Source organism: Bos indicus x Bos taurus, chromosome 18 (assembly GCF_003369695.1).
Source record: "Bos indicus x Bos taurus breed Angus x Brahman F1 hybrid chromosome 18, Bos_hybrid_MaternalHap_v2.0, whole genome shotgun sequence".
Classification (NCBI taxonomy): domain Eukaryota; kingdom Metazoa; phylum Chordata; class Mammalia; order Artiodactyla; family Bovidae; genus Bos; species Bos indicus x Bos taurus.
In genome coordinates, this window is record NC_040093.1 from 1,227,754 (window position 1) to 1,248,046 (window position 20,293).

At 44.3% G+C, this 20,293-nt stretch overlaps 2 protein-coding genes across 17 annotated transcripts in view; both read left to right on the forward strand.

Moving 5' to 3' along the window:
• The window catches only part of LOC113875545 (zinc finger protein OZF-like), a 14,151-nt gene extending 11,113 nt beyond the window's left edge, over positions 1-3,038 (forward strand). For all 9 annotated transcript variants that reach the window (XM_027514040.1, XM_027514032.1, XM_027514035.1 and 6 more), the window contains one exon: positions 1,059-3,038. In XM_027514040.1, coding sequence (XP_027369841.1) covers positions 1,059-2,230 — 1,172 coding nt within the window. In that variant the 3' untranslated portion in view covers positions 2,231-3,038. The remainder of the gene's footprint in view (positions 1-1,058) is intronic.
• LOC113875542 (zinc finger protein 525-like) overlaps positions 1-19,496 on the forward strand; it is a 24,134-nt gene extending 4,638 nt beyond the window's left edge. The window contains exons 1-6 of one of the 8 annotated variants that reach the window (XM_027514023.1): positions 4,358-5,860; positions 7,336-7,470; positions 9,623-9,770; positions 14,251-14,321; positions 16,062-16,188; positions 17,435-19,496. In XM_027514023.1, coding sequence (XP_027369824.1) covers positions 14,307-14,321; positions 16,062-16,188; positions 17,435-18,606 — 1,314 coding nt within the window. In that variant the 5' untranslated portion in view covers positions 4,358-5,860; positions 7,336-7,470; positions 9,623-9,770; positions 14,251-14,306 and the 3' untranslated portion in view covers positions 18,607-19,496. The other 7 variants (XM_027514022.1, XM_027514021.1, XM_027514024.1 and 4 more) reach the window with 7 other exon arrangements.
• Positions 19,497-20,293: the final 797 nt, after the last annotated feature.

Here is a 20,293-nt window from a genome sequence, read left to right on the forward strand (position 1 = left end):
CCTTGGAGTTAGCTTAGTGATTTCCATTCATTTCAGCTTCTCCCTGTCAAGTTGACTCTGTAGACCCCTGTACCTTTGTGCAGCTTCTGCCTCCTTCCTGCTGACATTTCTTTGGGCTTCACTGTTTCAGGAATTGTTGGGACCCAGCATGGTCACCATTTATGGGGTGCATATAGCTATGAGATTCAAAGATTATTTTTATCATTATTTTTTTCTTGAATTCTTTTGAGATTGGTTGTTTTCCCATGGGAAACTGTCTTGTTCTTTTCTTAGAATGTGGATCTTCTAAGTCCCATGTTGTTGTCCAGTTGAAGCTGGGAGGAGAACCTTAGGTATAGGAGAGAGTGGACATGATTCTAAGCACAGGAAGCAGGGCTCAAAATGGGTCTGGTCCTGATGATTGGCATCAGAGGGAGCAGTGACGTTGTGGCTGGATTCAGTCAAATTTTGAATATGTCCTGGCCCCAACACTGTTTGTGGTCTAAGACCAGTGACTTGTTATCTCATTTCTGTTTCTTCTCCATTCTTGACACATTCCCCCTGTGATTTCTACCCTGGCTTCCAACCCAGGATTATCCCTCACCTCTTTGGCTTCCAGTCCTCATTGTTCCTCAACATCCTCACTCTAATGCTTTCCATTGTTTGCCTATGCTTACTGTGTCATAAAACCTGCACCTCTCCTTAAAATAGTCCTGAACACCAGCTACTCAGTGACACAATATCCTGGGCCTTGACATAGCTTTCCACACAGCACACATGTGTCACCAGCAGCCAAGGCCCTGGTGAAAACCATTCCTGTAGGAGTGCATTGTGGACCCCTGGCTCCTCCATTTAATATCCACCCTCTTGTGTCTTTTGCCTGGTGAGTCCTTCCTGTTCTGTGATGTGTAGAAGCCCAGTTCTACAGATTGGGGCTTTTCCTTACCTGCCCACAGCTCCTTGTCCTGAACTAGTCCCATGGATTTATTCTTTCTATGTCAGACACATATGGTGCAAAACATCTGCCTTTTTAAAAACCTTTTCCTACATTAAGTTCACCCGCATTTTTCTGATTTCAGGGTGTTGTCATACAGCAGAGGATGAACAGACACCTTCTGAGCAGAATGTTTCTGTAGAAGTGCCACAGAGAAATACCAAAAAGACAGACCTGTCCAGCCAGAAGGTCTGTCCCTGGGACATGGGTAACCTGGCCTTAGAAGGTGGTTTGTGTGGACCCGAGGTCCTGCGAACAAACCCTGGCCAGACACTGTGTGGGACAGATGTGAAATCCCACCAGCACGGTGGAGAGAAGCTCATGAGAAGAGATTTGGGTAAGGCCTTAATGAGGAACTGCACAGTCCATGCATTGGAGAAGGCTTTTAAGTGCCAAGAGGCAAGGAAGGATTTCCCTGGTACCTCTGACCATGTCCAGCACCAGGTTAAACCACAAATGATGGAGTTTGTAGCAGAGTTTCACAATGGAGAAAAGCGTTTCAAGTGCAGTGAATGTGGGAAACTCTTCTACCGGAAGTCCAGGCTTGCTCAGCACCATCGAGTCCACACCGGAGAGAAGCCTTATGAATGCAGCGAATGTGGGAAAGTCTTTAGATGCAGCTCCAGCCTTGCTATACATAGAAGAATTCACACAGGGGAAAGGCCTTATGAGTGTAGAGAATGTGGAAAATTCTTTAGGCAACACTCCCAGCTTGTTGTGCACCAGAGAATTCACACTGGAGCCAGACCATATGAGTGCAGTGAATGTGGGAAAACATTTAGTACTAAAACCAAACTTGATCAGCACCGGCGAGTCCACACTGGAGAGAGGCCTTATGAATGTGGAGAATGTGGAAGAACCTACACCTGTAAACGCATGCTTATTCAGCACCAGCTGGTCCACACTGGAGAGTGGCCTCATGAGTGCAGTGAATGTGGGAAAGCATTTAGATACATGGCCAGCCTTGTTATGCATAGAAGAATTCACAGTGGGGAAAGGCCTTATGAGTGTAATGAATGTGGGAAGTCCTTTAGGCAAAGAGCCCACCTTCAAGTCCACAATAGAATTCATACTGGAGCAAAGACTTTTGAGTGCAGTGAATGTGGAAAATGTTTTAGCCAAAATTCTATTCTTACTACACACCAGAGAGTTCACACTGGAGAAAGGCCTTATAAGTGCTGTGATTGTGGGAAATGTTTTAGCCAGAAATCTACTCTCATTAAGCACCTGAATTTACACTGGAGAAAAGTCACCTGAGTGTACCAAATGTGGAGAATTTCTTTAGCTATAGCACTTGAACAAGGAAAAAAAAAGCTGAAAAGTTCACAGCACAGAAAGACCCCAGAAGGGCAACAAATATGGAAATATTTTCTGTCACAGGTCAGCTCTGATTGAGCACCAGACCCAGGAGTGCAGAGAATGTAGGAAAGCTTTCAGCTGAAGGTATAACCACATTGGTCACCAAAAAGTTCATACTGGAGAAAGACCTTCAAACCAAATGAAGAGAGAAGCCAATGAGCTGTCTCCTTAATTAATATATCTTACTTAACAGGCTCTATGAGGGCATCATCAGCCAAAAGCTGAATGCCATCCATGTGCACAGCCCTGGTGTGGAGAGGGCCTGTGGATACTTGGTTCTCTGGAAGCTTTAAGGAGCTAAGATCTACTTCCTAACCTGTGCAGCAGCCTTGCCAGACTTCATGTCACTGTGAATTTCTTCCCTCTACCAGATGGCAGATTCCTGTTCTGGTTGTCAGTCCCGCAGTGTGATCAGGGTAGGTAGACCTTTGTGCTCTCCTGTCCCTTAGAGGGAAGCATGTGTAGCCTGAGCACTTGGGTGATGTCATGCTCTTAGATCCTGTCAACTGCCTAGGATATGGCCTAAGCAGCTTTGATCTTGGGCATCCAGTCTGGGTTCTACTGGCAGCTCATAGAGGTTTACTTTGTTTGGTGGTATTGGGTTGTGTCATGTTCAAGATGGATTTTCTAGCTCCAAGTCACCCTTTGGGGAACTGCCTCATTTTGCACTGCTTTGTGTAAAAATAAAGACTGTTGTTTAAGACAACATGCATCTTGGGTTTTGTTCACCTTCAGACTGCTGTTAAGAACCAAACTGGACTGTCAAGATGAAGAGTAAAAAAGTTTTATGGGTGTTTCAGACTTTGTATAATACCTCAGTTGGAATATGACAGAGAATAGTGTTAAGTCTAGTTTGGGTCTAATTTGCATTGTCCAAGGGCTCTTGGTATGGACTCCAGGGCTCTGTGGAACTAATGCTGTGACCTGGATGTTAGGATTTTTGATGGGTCCTGAAGGAATTTTTGATGGGTCCCAAGGCCACCTTGAGATGAGGACTGTGAGCAGCAAAGTGATTTTTGGAGCTGTGTGGATTGTTCTCTTTTCACGTGGGATATCACATCATCCCCCTAGTACTGTTCAATGGAAGAAGTTCTCTAGGTCCAGCTGGAACAGAGCCATGTGCCATAATGTGCATAATGTGGCAGGCTGGTGTTGCTGAGTGTTAGGCTACAGACATTGGGGGGGACCATACTTGGTTCAGAAATGGGGGATTAGTAGGAACTGAGAATCTAGCAACAGGAAGGGATACACCTTTTCTAAAAGGGCATTCATAAATGTTCCCATAACTGTGGCTGTTGATGATAAGGTTTTTGCAGAAATTTTCAGAAGTTACAGCCGTGTTTCTCTTCCTCTTGAGCCTGCAGTCAGTGACTGAAGAATGTAAAGGTTTTGGCATCACATAGCATCTGCAAATCTTAAGGCCATTGCTGCACAGTGAAAGCAGTGGGTAAATGAGAGTGAGAGTCCTGTAGTCCAGGCATGTGAGTTTTAGGACCCAGGCAGAGTTCCTAAATAACTCAAGTGTAAGCACCTTTTTATTGTTCAGCAATCTTCATTTCTACTGTGACAGAATTTCTATGAGACCAGGAGAGGTGGTAGATTTGAGGTGTGGTTGCCAGAGTTCTTTTCCAAAATGGAGATTCAGATTTTTATGTGAAGCCAATTTCTATCCCAATTTGGTTGAGATGTACAGTTGCCATGCTCTGAGCATAACTGCAGCTGAATTACCAAACGTAACAGCTTGGTAAGTTTTAACACTTGGAAAGTCACAGAACCATCATCATAGCAAACATCCATCACTACCATATGCCTCCCAGGATCCCAGGCAACTACTATTGACTGATTTTTCTCTCATTAAATTAGTGTTTTCCAGACTTCTAATATCATTGGTTTCTCTGGTGGCTCAGATGGTAAAGAATCCACCTGCAGTTAGGAAGACCTGAGTTTGATCCCTGGGTTGGGAAGATACCCTGGAGGAGGACAGGGCAATCCACTCCAGTATTCTTGCCTGGAGAATTCCCATTGAGAGAGGAGCCTGACGGGCTATAGTCCATGGGGTTGCACAGAGTTGAACAGGACTAAGCACAGCAATATCGTTGAAGTCTAAATGATTACTTTTGTAGTTGTCATTTTCTTTCTCCACGCGCAGTTATTTTGAGAGTCATCTAAGTTGCCAATGTGAATAACTCATTTTTTCCTGATAAATATACTATTTGATATATTTTCATTGTATTTTTTAATCCATTCATCTCTAAAAAATGGGGTTTTGTGGTTTCTAGTTTGCTTGTCACAGATTAGCTTACTGTCATCATACATAAAACCCTTTATATGAACGTCCAGCTTCATATTCTAAAATAATGACTGTACCCATTTGCATTCCCTTCAGTAGTATTCAGTTCCCCTGTATTCCTCACCAGTACTTGGTTGGTATGGTCAGTATTTTAAATATACCTGTTTGAAAACTGTGGAGATGTATCTCCCTATGATCTGATTTCATTTCCCTACTGATTCATGATGTTGACCATTTTCGTATTTATTGGCAGGTGTATGTCTTCTTTGACATAATGTCTGTTTTCTTATTAGTGACTGAGAATATGATAAATACGTGGGAACTTTCTTTCAGTGACTGACTTTGCTGAGTGGCATAAATATTTGTACTGACAACATTATTCACCATGTATATTCCTCATTATTAACATACTTCTATTACTTTAGGCCTAGACAGTTCATAAAAAAGGCAACTGACCTTTCCTTGTTGTGTTTGCCAATTTCCTGGCACGAGGCTTCCAACTGTGGGCAATTTCATGCTGTGTGTGTGTGGTTGCTACTGAACCAGAGGCGCAGCAAGCTAAACGCTGAGATGCCGAGGTTTGCTGGGGGGAATTTTCTTTCACAAGACAGCCACATGAGGACACAGAAGGACAAGTTTCAGAACCACCACCTTCTCGGAGGTGAGGTGCTTGTGATATTTAGGGGATGAAGAGGCAGCCTGCTCTGAGGTGTGGGGACAAGCAATCAGAGAAAAGGTGAGTTAACTGGCGTGTGCATTACATGCTCCGTCACAGATGCATGTTCATAAATAGGCACTTTGCATGATCTGAGCATGGAATTTTAGCCATCTGATGTCAAAAAGTTATTCATCAGACACCTGGGCAGGCCCAGTTTTAGGGGTTGGTAGTTTCGATCATTTGTAGCCTGCTCAAGAAAAGAGTTGATCCAGGTTCCCAGGACCTTGAGATTCCTTTTCTGTAGTGACCCATATGTCAGAGGTGTCACCTCTAGGGTATGTTAAGGTGTCACCTCTTGTGATAGCACCTTGGCCATGGGAAACTTGTGTACAACTAAAAGGGATGGGAGGTCCCCAGAGCAAGCTTAATCAGTGAAGGCAGTTTACAAGCAGGAGGGTTTTAACATGCTGTTTTCTTTTCTGTAGTTCTGTAATACAAGCCCAAGAATTTGCTGTTTGTCAGCTTCTGTTCACCCTTGGGGCATGTTTCAAGGCCACCCGATGTGGACGTGGGAAGACAGGTGCAGTAGCACACCTTTGTACTCTATTTCCATTATCAGATGACTTAACCTTGAGAACTCGGATAATGTTAAAATGCAGTAAAATAGGAATGGCACGAGTTTTGAATATTTTCACTTGGCCTGCGTAAAGGAAGACATACAGGCCTGAGTTGTGCAACCTCTTCATTCCAAAGAAATGTCTGGCACTGACTTGCCCAACTCCTGGAAGATAACCTCGAAGCACTTGACATATTTGGCTCAATAAGAGTGTCTTTGTTTACCTGGGGCCTTGTGCTGGGCTGAGAAGTTTATGTTAATACTGTACTGGGATACTGGGAGGCTGAGGCTCTCAATACCAGTTTGACATTTGGAGAAGCTAGAGAGTAACAGGTCAGTCACACAGGTGCCCCTTGTCTGTGTGACAGACACTCAGAAAACCTGGACAACACCTAGGCTTGCATGGCATTCCCTGTTAGCAATACTAGATGTGCATTGCCATATGTCGATGTCAGACTGAAGTGGAGTGGCAGGGGGCAACTGGAAGCTGGCAATGTGATCTCTCTTGGACTCTGTTCTATCGTGCCATCTTTCTTGGCTGATTTTTATCTGTATCCTTCACTGTAATAAGCCATAGGCCTTAATTAAACAGCTTCCATGAGTTCCGTGAGTCCTATGGAATCTGAGGGTGGTCTTGGGCATTCCAGAACATAATTCTGTTTTTAAAGAGCTTTCTTAAGGATAATTGATGTAAAACATTTTAGCAGTGCAGGCTTTGATAAAATTTTTCCAATGCTTATACTTCTCAAGCCAAAAGTTTTCTCATGCCATTTGAGAGTTGTCCCCCTTTTAACTATAAAATACAAACGTGAAAATCCTTTCTGGAATAGATATTTTTCAAACATAACAAAAATGAGAAGGGCCCTGTTTGATGCCCAGTGAACCAATTTGCAATTTTCCACCATTACTGATAATTTCTTGGGTATTGTTCATTCATATTCTCACATTATGGGTCATTTTCACATAGAACACCTAGCCTTGTCCTGTCTCAAAAGACTTATGTTAGTACTTATTTTCACAAAATCGAAAGAAACCTGGAAAGGATTTTAGTCACTTTTATAAAAAAGCCATTACACTGTATGAATGGAGGTTCTTCCATAAAACTGAAGTGGTGAATCAGAACTTTGAGAAAGAAGGGTATACTCCTGCTTTATGGCATCTCAGTTGATGAAACATTTTCTAGGAAAGCTGTGCTTCAGAATGGCAGGAGCAACCTGTAATTTACGTTACTAAATCGAATTCCGTTGTAGGAAAGGAGTTGTAATGAATAAGCTCAAAGTTGATGGTTTCAGACAGCATCTGTTTAATTATTTCATTGGTCTGGAGTCAGAAATCTTAAGTCACTTTCACAGGGGTGAAGTCAAGGTGTTGGTAGGGGCATGGTCTCTATAGAGGCTCTAGTGATCAGAAACGCCATCCTTGCCTTTTCCAAATTCCAGAGCTGCATTCCTCGTGTTTGTTGACTCAAGACCACTTCTTTCATCTTCAAAGAGCAGCAGTGCAGCATTTCAGTCATCAGATCGCCTTCCTCTGCAGAGTACGTCTCCCTCTGCTTGTCTTTTATGAGAAGACCTGTGAGTACACCCCAGGGCAAACATGAACTTTAGGCCAATCTCATCTCAAAATCCCTAATGGCACTGGCAAAGTCTCTGACCATGTAAGGTAACAGTTAACGAGGTTCAGGGATGAGGACCCAGTTGTCTCTGGGGATATTAATCAGCCTGCCACTTTGGGTCTGAGTCTTTTGAAAACGTGTTTATTTTAAAGTATATTCATTGCAGTCATGATGCAAAACATTCAGTTCCGTTGTTCAGTCATGTCCGACTCTTTGCGACCCCATGAACCACAGCACACCAGGCCTTCCTGTCCATCACCAACTGCCGGAGTCCACCCAAACCCATGTCCATCGAGTCGATGATACCATCCAACCATCTCATCCTCTGTCGTGCCCTTCTCCTCCTGCCCTCAATCTTTCCCAGCATCAGGGTCTTTCCCAATGAGTCAGCTCTTCACATCAGGTGGCCATAGTATTGGAGTTTCAGCTTCAACATCAGTCCTTCCAATAAACACCCAGGACTGATCTCCTTTAGGATGGACTGTTTGGATCTCCTTGCAGTCCAAGAGACTCTCAAGAGTCTTCTCCAACACCACAATTCAAAAACATCAATTCTTCAGCTCTCAGCTTTGTTTATAGTCCAACTCTCACATCCATACATGACCACTGGAAAAACCATAGCCTTGACTAGACGGACCTTTGTTGGCAAAGTAATGTCTGTGCTTTTTAATATGCTGTCTAACTGCTAAGTCACTTCAGTCGTGTCCGACTCTTTGCGACCCCGTAGACGGCAGCCCATCAGGCTCCCCCATCCTTGGGATTCTCCAGGCAATAACACTGGAGTGGGTTGCCATTTCCTTCTCCAATGCATGAAAGTGAAAAGTGAATGGGAAGCCGCTCAGTCATGTCTGACTCTTCGCGATCCCATGGACTGCAGCCTACCAGGCTCCCCTGTCCATGGAATTTTCCAGGCAAGAGTACTGGAGTGGGGTGCCAAATATGCTGTCTAGGTTGGTCATAACTTTCCTTCCAAGGAGTAAGCGTCTTTTAATTTCATTGCTGCCATAAACATTACTTGTTGAATAATTACCTTTAATCTCTAAGTATGACCTTTTAAATTTTTTTCCAAAATGTTGACATTATTGAGTCCTGTACCTAATTGGGATCTGCCACATTCTCAATTTCATGTTCTTAAGTTCTCAGAATTTTAGAATGCTAGATGGCCTGTGTTTGATCTCTTGCTGTGTTTGCTGGCCCCTCCTTTTTCTGTCTTTCGCATAGGACTGACCTCCTTCAGGTGCCACATCAGTGGAGCAGTAAGGACCCTGGGTGCGTGATGGTGTGGACATCACTATATAGGTGGCAGGAGGTGCTTAAAAGTACATGATGTTGTTGAGAGGTTGCTAGCAAAGTTGTGGTGACAGAGCTGGGTGCCTGTCCTGATGCTTTGACCACTGGACACAAATCATTTTTCCCCCATTTTTCTTCTTGTCGCTACACTCCAGTGACGCCTGCGCAGCCTTCACTGGTCACATGTGCTGTTTCCTTGCTCCCTTTACGGTGTTTCACTTTTGACCTCCATGTTAGATGTTATGAAGTCTGTACATATCCTTACAGTCCTTGAAGCGAGGCATTGCTCTTGAGAATCGGGTGTGTCTACATCCGTCAGCAATGCTCAGCACAGCGCTCACTAGTCACCAGTAGCCACATGCGTGTTGAGAACCATTTGGTGAGAACCGACTTGGTGGCCAGCCCACGTCCATCTTTGTCCTTCATTTTTCTTTTTTTCCCTGACACCACATAACTTGTAGGATCTTAGTTCCCTGACTAGAGACTGAACCTACAACTAGAGACTGAACCACAACAGTGAAAGCTTGGAGTCCTAATCACCTAATCACTGGACCAGCAGGGACACCCTGCTCCCACCCAGCCTCATTTGTTGTTTGTAGAGAAAGGCTCCAGTTTCCTAGACATTCCCTGGTTGCAAAGAGCAGTCTTAAGCAGTTCCTAAGCAGAGATTCTAAGAGTCCAGAAAAAAGGAAAAGCAGTCAAGTAAAAAAAGTTATGACACATTGAACAATAAGTCAGTGATAAAGCAATCAGAGGAAGTCTACTGCTTCCCAAAGGGATGTAAACAATAATCTAATGCATGTTCTTATGGTGTTTTGCAGAAAGAAACCTGTACCCAGGTTGAAGATGATGAGTACATGCTGATCACAAGCACATTGGCCTGAGCTTTCCTGGAACCAGAAGGTTGCTGATGAAGATTCCTGAAGCATTGCCTTGTTAACTTAAAGCCAACCAATCAGAAGGAAGTAGGTGAGTGCAAACAGGTTCAGTTCAGTAACACACTAGACTGTTTAAAATATCTGCTAGCTGCAACTTTGCAGTTTCAACGTTCTCCCTTGTAACTGTACAGCCATTTCAGACCCAAACCAGTCTTTGCTTTACAAGTACCCTTGACTTCCCTGGTGGTCCAGTGGTTAAGAATCTGGCTGCCCATGAAGGGGACACAGGTTTGATCCTTGCTCCAGGAAGATTGCAACTAAACACCTAAGCCACCACTGCTGAGCCCATGCCCTAGAGCTCACGCTCTTCAAGAGAGCCACTGCAGTGAGAAGCCTGCACTCCACAGCTGGAATAGCCCCCACTTTCCACACCTGGAGAAAGCCCGCACAGAGCAATGAAGACTCAGCGAAGCCATCAATCAATAAACAGAAGCACTGTTGATTGTTGCCAGCTCCAATTTTAATTCTTGGCAAATAACTTATGGAACCAACTCGGGCCTTTATTTTTTGCCATTATAAGCTTTCTCCATTTTTCAGTTCAAGGTCAAACAATTTAAGTGCTTCTGGCATCTCTGTCTCCTGGGCTGCCGTCCTAACAAGCCCTCAATAAATGCTTGTTGAGGTCAATTAGGTCTTCATTTCTGAAATTTTGGTTAATGCTTAGTACATAAAAGTATTATGTAATTGACTATGTTGTCATTAATTCTTACTGTCCATTGCCTTTAACCTGAATGATAGCCTCATGAAGGCTTTAGTCTTTGACTCTGTGGCCCTTGATGTGTGCCATGCAGCCAAAATAGTACTTGTAATGGGACAGATAATTAATATCTGTTTTCTTTTTTCAAGAGGGAGTAAATATGATGCTATAGATACTTTGTTTTTAAGTATTCTGGAAAAGCTATTTGCTCTGTTGTCATAGCCCTTCAAGGTGTACTTAAACATTTTTTTAATACATTAATAATAGATCACATGTTACAAAAGTATAATCACAGGTTAGCAGAGTTTCCTAGGTAACTGTGAGCTCTGCTTCATTCTCTCACTTCTCAAAAGTTATTGTGTCTAGGGACCTCGCTGAGATCTAAACATTCACATGGTGAAAAGTGATTTTGACCACTAACTGAGTAATTAAATAATGATTGGTTTCAGCAGTTTAACACTTCACGAATATTTTCAACTCTTCTTGCATTTTTTACTGCACTTGCTGGTGAAATTATATTGTCCCCAGCCAGGAAAGAGGATCTTGTAATCCAATCCTTTATCTCAGGCTTCAGTTGCCCCCTTTGGATAAACTAGGACTGAGACTATACAGTCACTGTCTGGGGAGAAAGTAGCACGCAGGAAGTCACTTTTCAAATAGGTAGACCTTAGCTGCTGGAAAAGTACTGAAGACACATCAGAATGTGAAGTAAGAAATATGTGTCGATTGGACAGTGTCACTTGGTTTACATTTCTTCCGAGACTACCAGAGACACAGCACGTGGCCTGCCTGCTTCTGGTTACCCCTCACCTCTCCTCTGTCTTGCTTGCTATGGCTCTGTCTTACTCTCTGCTTCCTTGACCATGACCAAACACAGTGACACTCATACATCTAAAGCATGAATCTAAAGCTGCAGCATACAGGTGTTGGTAGAGCAATAAGATACAGTTTGTTAGATGCACTTTGTGTCTGAGTGGCAACCTGGTATCGTGTGCGCATTTGCTTTTTAGGTTTGGGAGACATGGGGAATACTGTGTCTGGGTTCCTCTCTCTCTCTCTCTCTTTTTTTTGACTGCCTCCGGTCTTAGTGGTGGCATGTGGACTTCGCTGACCATGGACTTAGTTGCCCCTCCGCGTGTGGAATCTTCCAGGACCAAGAATCCAACCCCAGTTTCCCCTGCACTGCAAGGCAGATTCTTTACCACTGGGCCACCAGGGAAGTCCCAATATCTGGGTTCCTCCCTCTGATCAGTACAGACTACATTCCACGGAATTCTACGTGTGTCCCCTTTAAGTAGTGTGTTCCAAGGAAATCTGGCTGCGTCCCCTTTAAGAAGGGTGAACCCCACCAGTATTCTGAGCCTTAGGGAACTGCTTACTGGTTACCCAGAGCAGAGAGTGAGGCTGAATTTTCCGACTTCGGTAGCACCGCCCCTTGCAGCGCCCTAGAGCGATGTTAACTACATTACCCGGAATGCAAGGCGCGGTGCGTCGGGGTCACTGGGTCAACTGAAAGCGCAGGACTGAGGCACTTCCGTTGTCGAGGACGGCGTCCGGGCGGGTCTTCCGGCGGGATCTGGGAGTCGCTGGGGAAGTTTGGGCCTTAAAGGTCCCCAGATAAAGATGCTGTGCCCGCTGCTCTGAGGAGGGTCTGAGGCTCTGCGTGGCGCCATCTGGCCTGACTCTGACTTGGGTCGGGGACAGCGCCGCCGTGCCCGGGCCCCGCCGCCCTCAGACTCTGCCGGGACGGCCGTGCTGACAGATCTGCTTCAGGTAAGCGCTGCCCTCTCCGGGCCCTCAGCCAACTCTTAGCACTCTGCGGCATTTTTGTTCTTACCTGTGTTCTCTTACCTAGTGTCCTGTGTGTGTGTGTTTATTTTTTTCCCCCAAACCTCTGTTTTTCTAATTTTGAAAAAACTGCGTGGGAGAAAAAAATTGCTGAGATCTTCCACCTGCAGTTGAAAAAGCAGCTGTTATTAATAGCCATTCACTGGTCTAGTCGAGAAACGAGATACAAGTAGGACCCAAAAGCCGTCTGTGGAGGTCCTTCCAAAACAATTATCCTGTCTCCCAAATGTTATGGTGTTGTCTGATGCTTCAGGTGAGCATCTCTTGACTTTCTTGATAGTTTTGCCAGCTGTGTGGAAAATATTCGACGACTGTAGTTTCCCTTTGCTCAGTTTTAAAACTTCTGGCTGAAATCATATATTTATTATATGTTTTTCTTCACTTAAGTAAGATGGTGTGACTTTTCCCATTTTTTTCATAGCTATCCGCTAATTTTTCATTTTTTGTAACTTTGCATAGTGAGTGAGTAAAATGTCTCTAAATCCTGCTATTGAAGGCTTTTTTTCTCTTTCTCTCTCGGCTTTCTGTATTTATAATCATTGCTATTCCAGCCATACCTTCCATGTGTTCTGTTGTGTATAAAGGACATGTTAGTGTGTATTTAAATGAATGTTTCCACTTTTTGATCTTTTGCTCCATGTTATTAATTTTAGCTTAATTCTTTGAATGAGATGATTGTACTTATTAATGGATCCTGTAGTTGTATTTTCATACACTCTCATGCATTACGTAAAGTTAACAGTTTTACAGTATACAGCCACTTGGAGGTTTTCTGCTTTTTTTGGTGATTGTACCCTGCTAGTAATACTTATTTTACTATTAAGTCATCGTCCTCTGATAATATTGAAAGAGAAAATTATTAACATATCTTGTTAAAATATTTGTTTTCAGGGAGACTAAATTAATCATTGTGATGATAGAATGTTATAATGCTTGGAATTCCTATCAAGATGTTTAGAACTCAAGAAGATATTTCCATGTTTATATAATGAGGGTGGAATAAAGGTCAGGTCCTATAGGTTTTTTTCTCTGTTTTGGGTTTGAAGAGTCATCAGTGATGTCCAGTTATCTCAAGCTGTTGGAGGCCAAGCAGTTTTAGATTCTACCAACAACCCCTTTATCACAGACTAATTTTCTGGTCTCATTTTTTTCTTATAACTCTGTATTAGTCTGTTTGAAAGTCTTGAATTCTATTATATAATGTTCTAATAATTTTAGATCAGAACTTAGTGTATAGCAATTTTTTTAAAAACAATTTTTAAGATTACCAAAGTAAAATTGGAAAAGGAATCATAAACTGTTCAGAATTTAGGTCAAACTGCAGTAATCTATGAAAAATGTTTTATTGGCAAGGGAGAAAATAGAAGGCAGTCAAATGGAGGTGTCAGAAACAGATATACTTTATTTTGATATATTAATATATTAATACCTGGCTTACGGCTGTAATAGGGGCTTCCCCGGTGGCTCAGCAATGAAGAATCTGCCTGCAATCTAGGAGACGCAGGCTTGATCTCTGAGTAGGGAAGGCCCCATAGGAGGGCATGGCAGCTGACTCCAGTATTCTTGGCTGGAGAATCCCACGGACAGAGGAGCCTGGAGGGCTAGAGCCCATTGGGTCACAAAGAGTCAGACACGACTGTAGTGACTGAGCACACATACACAGAGCTGTAACAGTCGTATATGAGCTTTCACCAGCATTTCATCTGCAACCCGATACCTCATTCCTCTGGATTATTGAGCTCCAGTCTGCTAGACTGATGGATACTACTCAGGCACATCAGACATGACTGATAGGCTTTGCACTTGTTTGTCCCACTCTTGGAAAACCTTTTCTCAAGATATCCACATGACTTTATTGCATAACTCCATAGCTTATCTTTTACATGCTTTCGCTTTCACTTGAGGATTTGTCTTTGCCTTAAATGTTAGCTGGCTCACTCGTTAATCATCTTTTTTGTCTGTGTAGCTGGTGGGAACTAAAGTTACACTGCCCTGCTTTTTCCACATTCAGCAGAGCCACTGATGGACTGTTCACTGGTGAGTGTCAGGGGTCCTGGAAGTGTTTTGCTGCTATTCTTCCTGGACTTGGTGCCTGGAAACTTCAGAAACCCTCAGCCCAGGTTTACAAGTCCAGGTCAGAGATAACCTGAAGAGATTCCCATTTTGGGCAGCCACTGGACTGAGATGTGAAAAGTTGTCTTAAGTTCACGGGGAAGTCCATACAGATGCTTGAGCATGCAGTTGAGGTGGATGTGTTTTAGAATTTGTATGTCTCTGTTAATGTCTGGTAAAAACAGAGCGCAAGGGGACCAGAGTTAGGGTAGACTGGTAGTATGCGAAGATGGGTTTCTGTTCTGAGAATGGTAGTGGAAATGGAATTTTTGGACTAGAAAGGAAAAGTGATGTGACTTTGGTTTTAAGAGGCTGCCTCTGGCTGCAGAGTGCACAACCACTTCGGGGAGAGGAAGACAAGGAGATAATCAAAGGACTATCTTAATTTTCCAGATTTGCATTGGTTATAGCTGGATCAAAGTGGTGGATGTGAAGGTAGGAGAAATATTTGGTTTTTAAGTAGAGGCTGACCAGATTTACCAATGTGGAGGGGTCACATGCCTCCAAAGTCTTTTTATTTGCATCTGGAAGAGTGGAAGTGTCATCAGTTGATTTGGGAAAGTCAGTGGTTTTCAGTAAGAATATTAGGAATTGAGTTTCAGCCCTGTTGAGCCTCAGATGTTCCAGTGACTTCCAACTGTAGGAGACAAGTGGATGGCTGAACATGTAGATCTAGAGTGCTGGGGAGGCTTTGGGATGCCATTAGGGGACGGAGGAGGAGACGGGGTACTGTCACAAGACAGACAAGAGGAATGGTCATCAGCAAGAAGGGAAGGGGAAGTCCAGATAGTAGGTCAGGTTTCTTTGGGGGAATGGCTTTGAAATTGATGCAGAAGGAAAGCAGAAATGGAGATGAAGTGATAGCAAAGTCAGGCTGGTGCATATTTCCCCTCCTGTGACTCACCAGGCTTTTGTAGTGGAACTTGGAAAGTTTGTGACAGGATGTCAGATGAGTTTACTGAAGATGTGTTAAGCAGGTATGTTCGTGTAACATCATTTTAAATGGGTGTTATATGAACAAAGATTGTAACTGTTGAAAAGACATAATGTGCAGGATGGAAGTGTAACTGGACCAGGGGTATCTAGATGCGCGTGTTGTGACTGAGGATAAAGTCAGGACCAAGGGCTGGTGGGGAAACCTTCAGAACAGGGCTGGGGAGCTCCCAGTGAAGACTTGGGATATGCTGGGAACCTGTTACATTGACAAGGATTTTCTGTTGCCATGTGCAGAAGGGTATATGTGGAGACAGGAGATATGCCAACTTTGTGGTCCAGGTGGTGATGATGGGGGTCAGATGTCTGAGGTGGTCCACTGAGTGATATGCATGTGGGGAAGGTGTCTGAACTAGTTGACCCAGGGCCCTGTTAATAGGGAGGGTGGGTTCAAGTTGCTGGTGTCTGGAGTGGATCACCCTGGGGACTGTCAGGCTGTTGTCTTGCTAGAGAGGGAAGGGGTCCTGCATGCCAGGCCCACAGCCTAGAAGTCATCTGTCTTTAGACCTGTGTGTTGTTGCTGGGGGTTGGAGTTGGTGTTCAAGGAAGCACTTCTCTCTGAATCAGGGACCTGGGGAGGATGATGACCCCAGAGTATGGACTGGGCTTCGGGTACTTACGGGGTCCTGGGGAGAGAGGCTGCTTATGCACACATTGTCCCCATCATCCCAGGGTCCTGTGACCTTTGAGGACGTGGCTGTGTACTTTTCACAAGAGGAATGGAGGCTCATTGATGAGGTCCAGAGACTCCTGTACCACGATGTTATGCTAGAGAACTTCGCACTGGTTGCATCCTTGGGTAAGGCCCTCACCCCTGTCCTGGCATTCTGACCCGATTTCTGCCTTTCCCCTTTCTCCAAAGGCAAGTCTGTTTGTCTTAACAGCTGGACAGTGGGCACCTCGCTCTCAGTGCTTACAAGTAGCTCCCATGCCAGCCATTCTGAAATTTTCTCAGTGAAGCTATTACAGGTCAGATGATTTGAATCAGCTCAGTGAGTTCCATTCCTCTCAACCACTGCCTGCTAAGTTGATTCTGTAAGACCTCTGCACCTCTGTGCTCCAGAGTCTTTTCCCTTCCAGCTGACATTTCCTGGGGCTCACTGTTCCAGGAATTGTTGGGATCCAACGTGGTCCCTATTTAGGAAGTACTCTTGGCTGTTTCTGTGAAACCATCATAGAAGATTCTTTGTACTATTATTTTGGACTCCTGGGCCAGTACTGACCACTCACCCGTCCTTTCTTTCTCTTAGCACTTGCATCTTCTAGGTCCCATGTTATTGTCCAGTTGGAGTTGAGTGGAGAATCTTTGTTATATAGGACCCAAAGTGGACGTGATTCTAGTGACAGGAAGAAGGGCTCAAAATGGGTCTGGCCCTGGTGATTGGCAGCACAGGGAGGAAATGATATGGCTAGGTTCAAATCAGATTTGAAGCCTCCCCTGGCCCCAACGCTGTTTGCAGTCCACGACCAGTGGCTGATTATCTCATTTCTGTTTCTCCTCAGTTCCTGACAGATTCCTTCTGTGATGTCTACTCTAGCTTCCAGCCCAGGATTGTCTCTCACATCTCTGTCTTCCACTCCTCATTCTTCTTCAGCATCCTCACTCTCATGCTTTCCATTTCTCACCTGTGCTAATGTGTCACGAGGCCTGCATCTAGCATTGAAGTAGTCCTGCACACCAGCTGTTCAGTGACAGTCAGAATATCCTGGGCCTGGACATAGCTTTCCACATAGCACACATGTGTCACCAGCAGCCAAGGCCCTGGTGAAAACTGCTCCTGTAGGAGTGTATTGTCTGATTGTGGCTCTTCTGTGCACTGCCTCCCATCTTTGTCTGTTTGCCTGGTGAATCTTCACTGTTCCGTGACCTGCAGAGGCCCAGTACGGCAGACTGGGGCTTTCCTGTCCTGCCCACAGTGCGTTTTTCCTGTTGGGTTTATTCTTTCTATGTCAGATATAAGTTTGTGATGGGGTTTCCTCTTTTTACATTTTTCTCCATGAACTTCACTACCAGGTTTTTTTTTTCTTTCTTTTTTAAATTTCAGGGTGTTGGCATGCAGCAGAGGATGAACAGACACCTTCTGAGCAGAATGTTTCTGTAGAAGTGCCACAGAGAAATACCAAAAAGACAGACCTGTCCAGCCAGAAGGTCTGTCCCTGGGAGATGGGTAACCTGGCCTTAGAAGGTGGTTTGTGTGGACCCGAGGTCCTGCGAACAAACCCTGGCCAGACACTGTGTGGGACAGATGTGAAATCCCACCAGCACGGTGGAGAGAAGCTCATGAGAAGAGATTTGGGTAAGGCCTTAATGAGGAACTGCACAGTCCATGCATTGGAGAAGGCTTTTATGTGCCAGGAGGCGAGGAAGGATTTCCCTGGTACCTCTGACCATGTCCAGCACCAGGTTAAACCACAAATGATGGAGTTTGTAGCAGAGTTTCACAATGGAGAAAAGCGTTTCAAGTGCAATGAATGTGGGAAGCTCTTCTACCGGAAGTCCAGGCTTGCTCAGCACCATAGAGTCCACACCGGAGAGAAGCCTTACGAATGCAGCGAATGTGGGAAAGTCTTTCGATGCAGCTCCAGCCTTGCTATACATAGAAGGATTCACACAGGGGAAAGGCCTTATGAGTGTAGAGAATGTGGAAAATTCTTTAGGCAACACTCCCAGCTTGTTGTGCACCAGAGAATTCACACTGGAGCCAGACCATATGAGTGCAGTGAATGTGGGAAAACATTTAGTACTAAAACCAAACTTGATCAGCACTGGAGAGTGCACACCAGAGAGAGGCCTTATGAATGTGAAGAATGTGGGAGAACTTATAACTGTAAACGCATGCTTGATCAACACCAGAGAGTCCACACGGGAGAGTGGCCTTATGAGTGCAGTGAGTGTGGGAAAGCCTTTAGGTACTTCTCCAGCCTTTTTATGCATAGAAGAATTCACAGTGGGGAAAGGCCTTATGAGTGTAGTGAATGTGGGAAGTCATTTAGGCAAAAGGCCCACCTTCAAGGCCACCAGAGAATTCACAGTGGAGCAAAGACGTTTGAGTGCAGTGAGTGCGGGAGATGTTTTAGCCAAAAGTCTGTTCTTACTAAACACCAGAGAGTCCACACTGAAGAAAGACCTTATATGTGTAGTGAATGTGGGAAATGCTTTAGGGATAGAACTAGTCTCATTAAGCACCTGAATTTACACTGGAGAAAAGCTACCTAAATGCACTGAATGTGGAGAAGTCTTAAGCCAAAGCACCTGAAAAGAAAATTTCACACCACAGAAAGGCTCACAAGTACAGTAGTGTGGAAACTTGTGTGTGTGTGTGTGTGTCTGTGTGTCTGTGTGTGTGTGTGTGTGTGTGTGAGTGTGTATGTGTGTGTGTGTGTGTGAGTGTGTGTTTGGTCAAAACTCTACTCCGAGCACCAGAACCATCGTAGCCCAGGTAGAGCCAAGAATACAGAGCGTGTAGGAAAGTTTCCACTGAAGGTCTAACCTCTTCTGTTACCACAAAGTTCATAGTTGAGAAAGGCCTTCAAACTAGAGGAGACAGCAAATGAGCTGTGTTCTTAGTGAATACATCTTACTGAACAGGCTCCGTACGGGAATCATCACCTGGAAGTTGAATGCCATCCATCTGCACAGCCCTAGTATGGAGATGGCCTTTGGGCACCTGGTTCATTGGAAGCTTCTCAGAAGCTCAGGTCTACTTCCTAACCTGTGCAGCAGCCTTGCCAGACTTCTGGTCATTGTGAGTTTCTTCTGCCAAGTGACAGATCCTCTTTTGGGCGTCAGTCCCCTCAGTGTCATCAGGGTAGGTAGACCTTTGTGCTCTCCTGTCCCCTGAAGGAAAGCACGTGTAACCTGAGCACTTGGGTGGTGTCATGCTCTTAGATCCTATCAACTGCCTAGGAAAGGAACTAAGCAGCTTTGACCTTGCACATGCACTCTGGGTTCTGATGGCTGCTGACAGAGGTTTACTTTCTTTGGCATTGAGTCATGTCATACTTATGACAGATGTTTCTATCTTCAAGTCACCCTGCTTGACAACTGCTTTTTTCTAAGCAATTCTCTTTTCTTTTAATAAATAAAAACTTTTTTAAGCCACTGCATTTGTGTGTGTTCCTATCTTTGTATTCCTCACTGAGAATAGTATCATGACAGAATAGTGTTCACTCTAGTTTGGATCTACTTTGCATTGTTGTCCAAAGCCTTCTGGGGTGGACTGCAGGGTTCCTTGAGACTAATGTTGAGACCTGGGTGAGAATTTTAGGTGTGTCCTGAACTTATCCTGAGATGAAGACAAGTGAAAGCCACCAGTGATTTTTTGGAGCAGCATAAACTGTTCTCTTTCTCACATGGGATGTCATATCCTGTCCCCAGTATAGTTCAAGGGAAGAAGTTCTGTAGGTGGAGCAGAGTCATGTGCCATAATATCCACAATGTGGTAGGCTGGTGTTGCTGAGTGTTAGGTTATAAACATTAGCAGGGAGTCATACTTCATACTGAAACCATCAGGGCATTAAAAGGGAGTAAGAGATTAGAAAACAGGTATGAAAGGGTCTTTTCTAAAGCTGCATCCAAGAATGTGAATTTGGCTGTTTATAATCAGGGTTTTGCAGAAATTTTTCAGAACTACAGAGCTGTTTCTCTCCTCCAGAGGTCCCAGTCTGTCAAAGTGATTAAAGGTTTTAGCATCCCATAGTATCTGCAGATTGTGAAGGTGAAAGTTGCTTAGTTGTATCCAACTGTTTGCAGCCCCATGGACTATACAGTCCATGAAATTCTCCAGGCTAGAATACTGGAGTAGATAGCTGTTCCCTTCTCCAGAGGATCTGTCGAACCCAGGTCTTCTGCATTGCAGGCAGATTCTTCCACCAGCTGAGCCACAAGGGAAGCCTTGTTAACG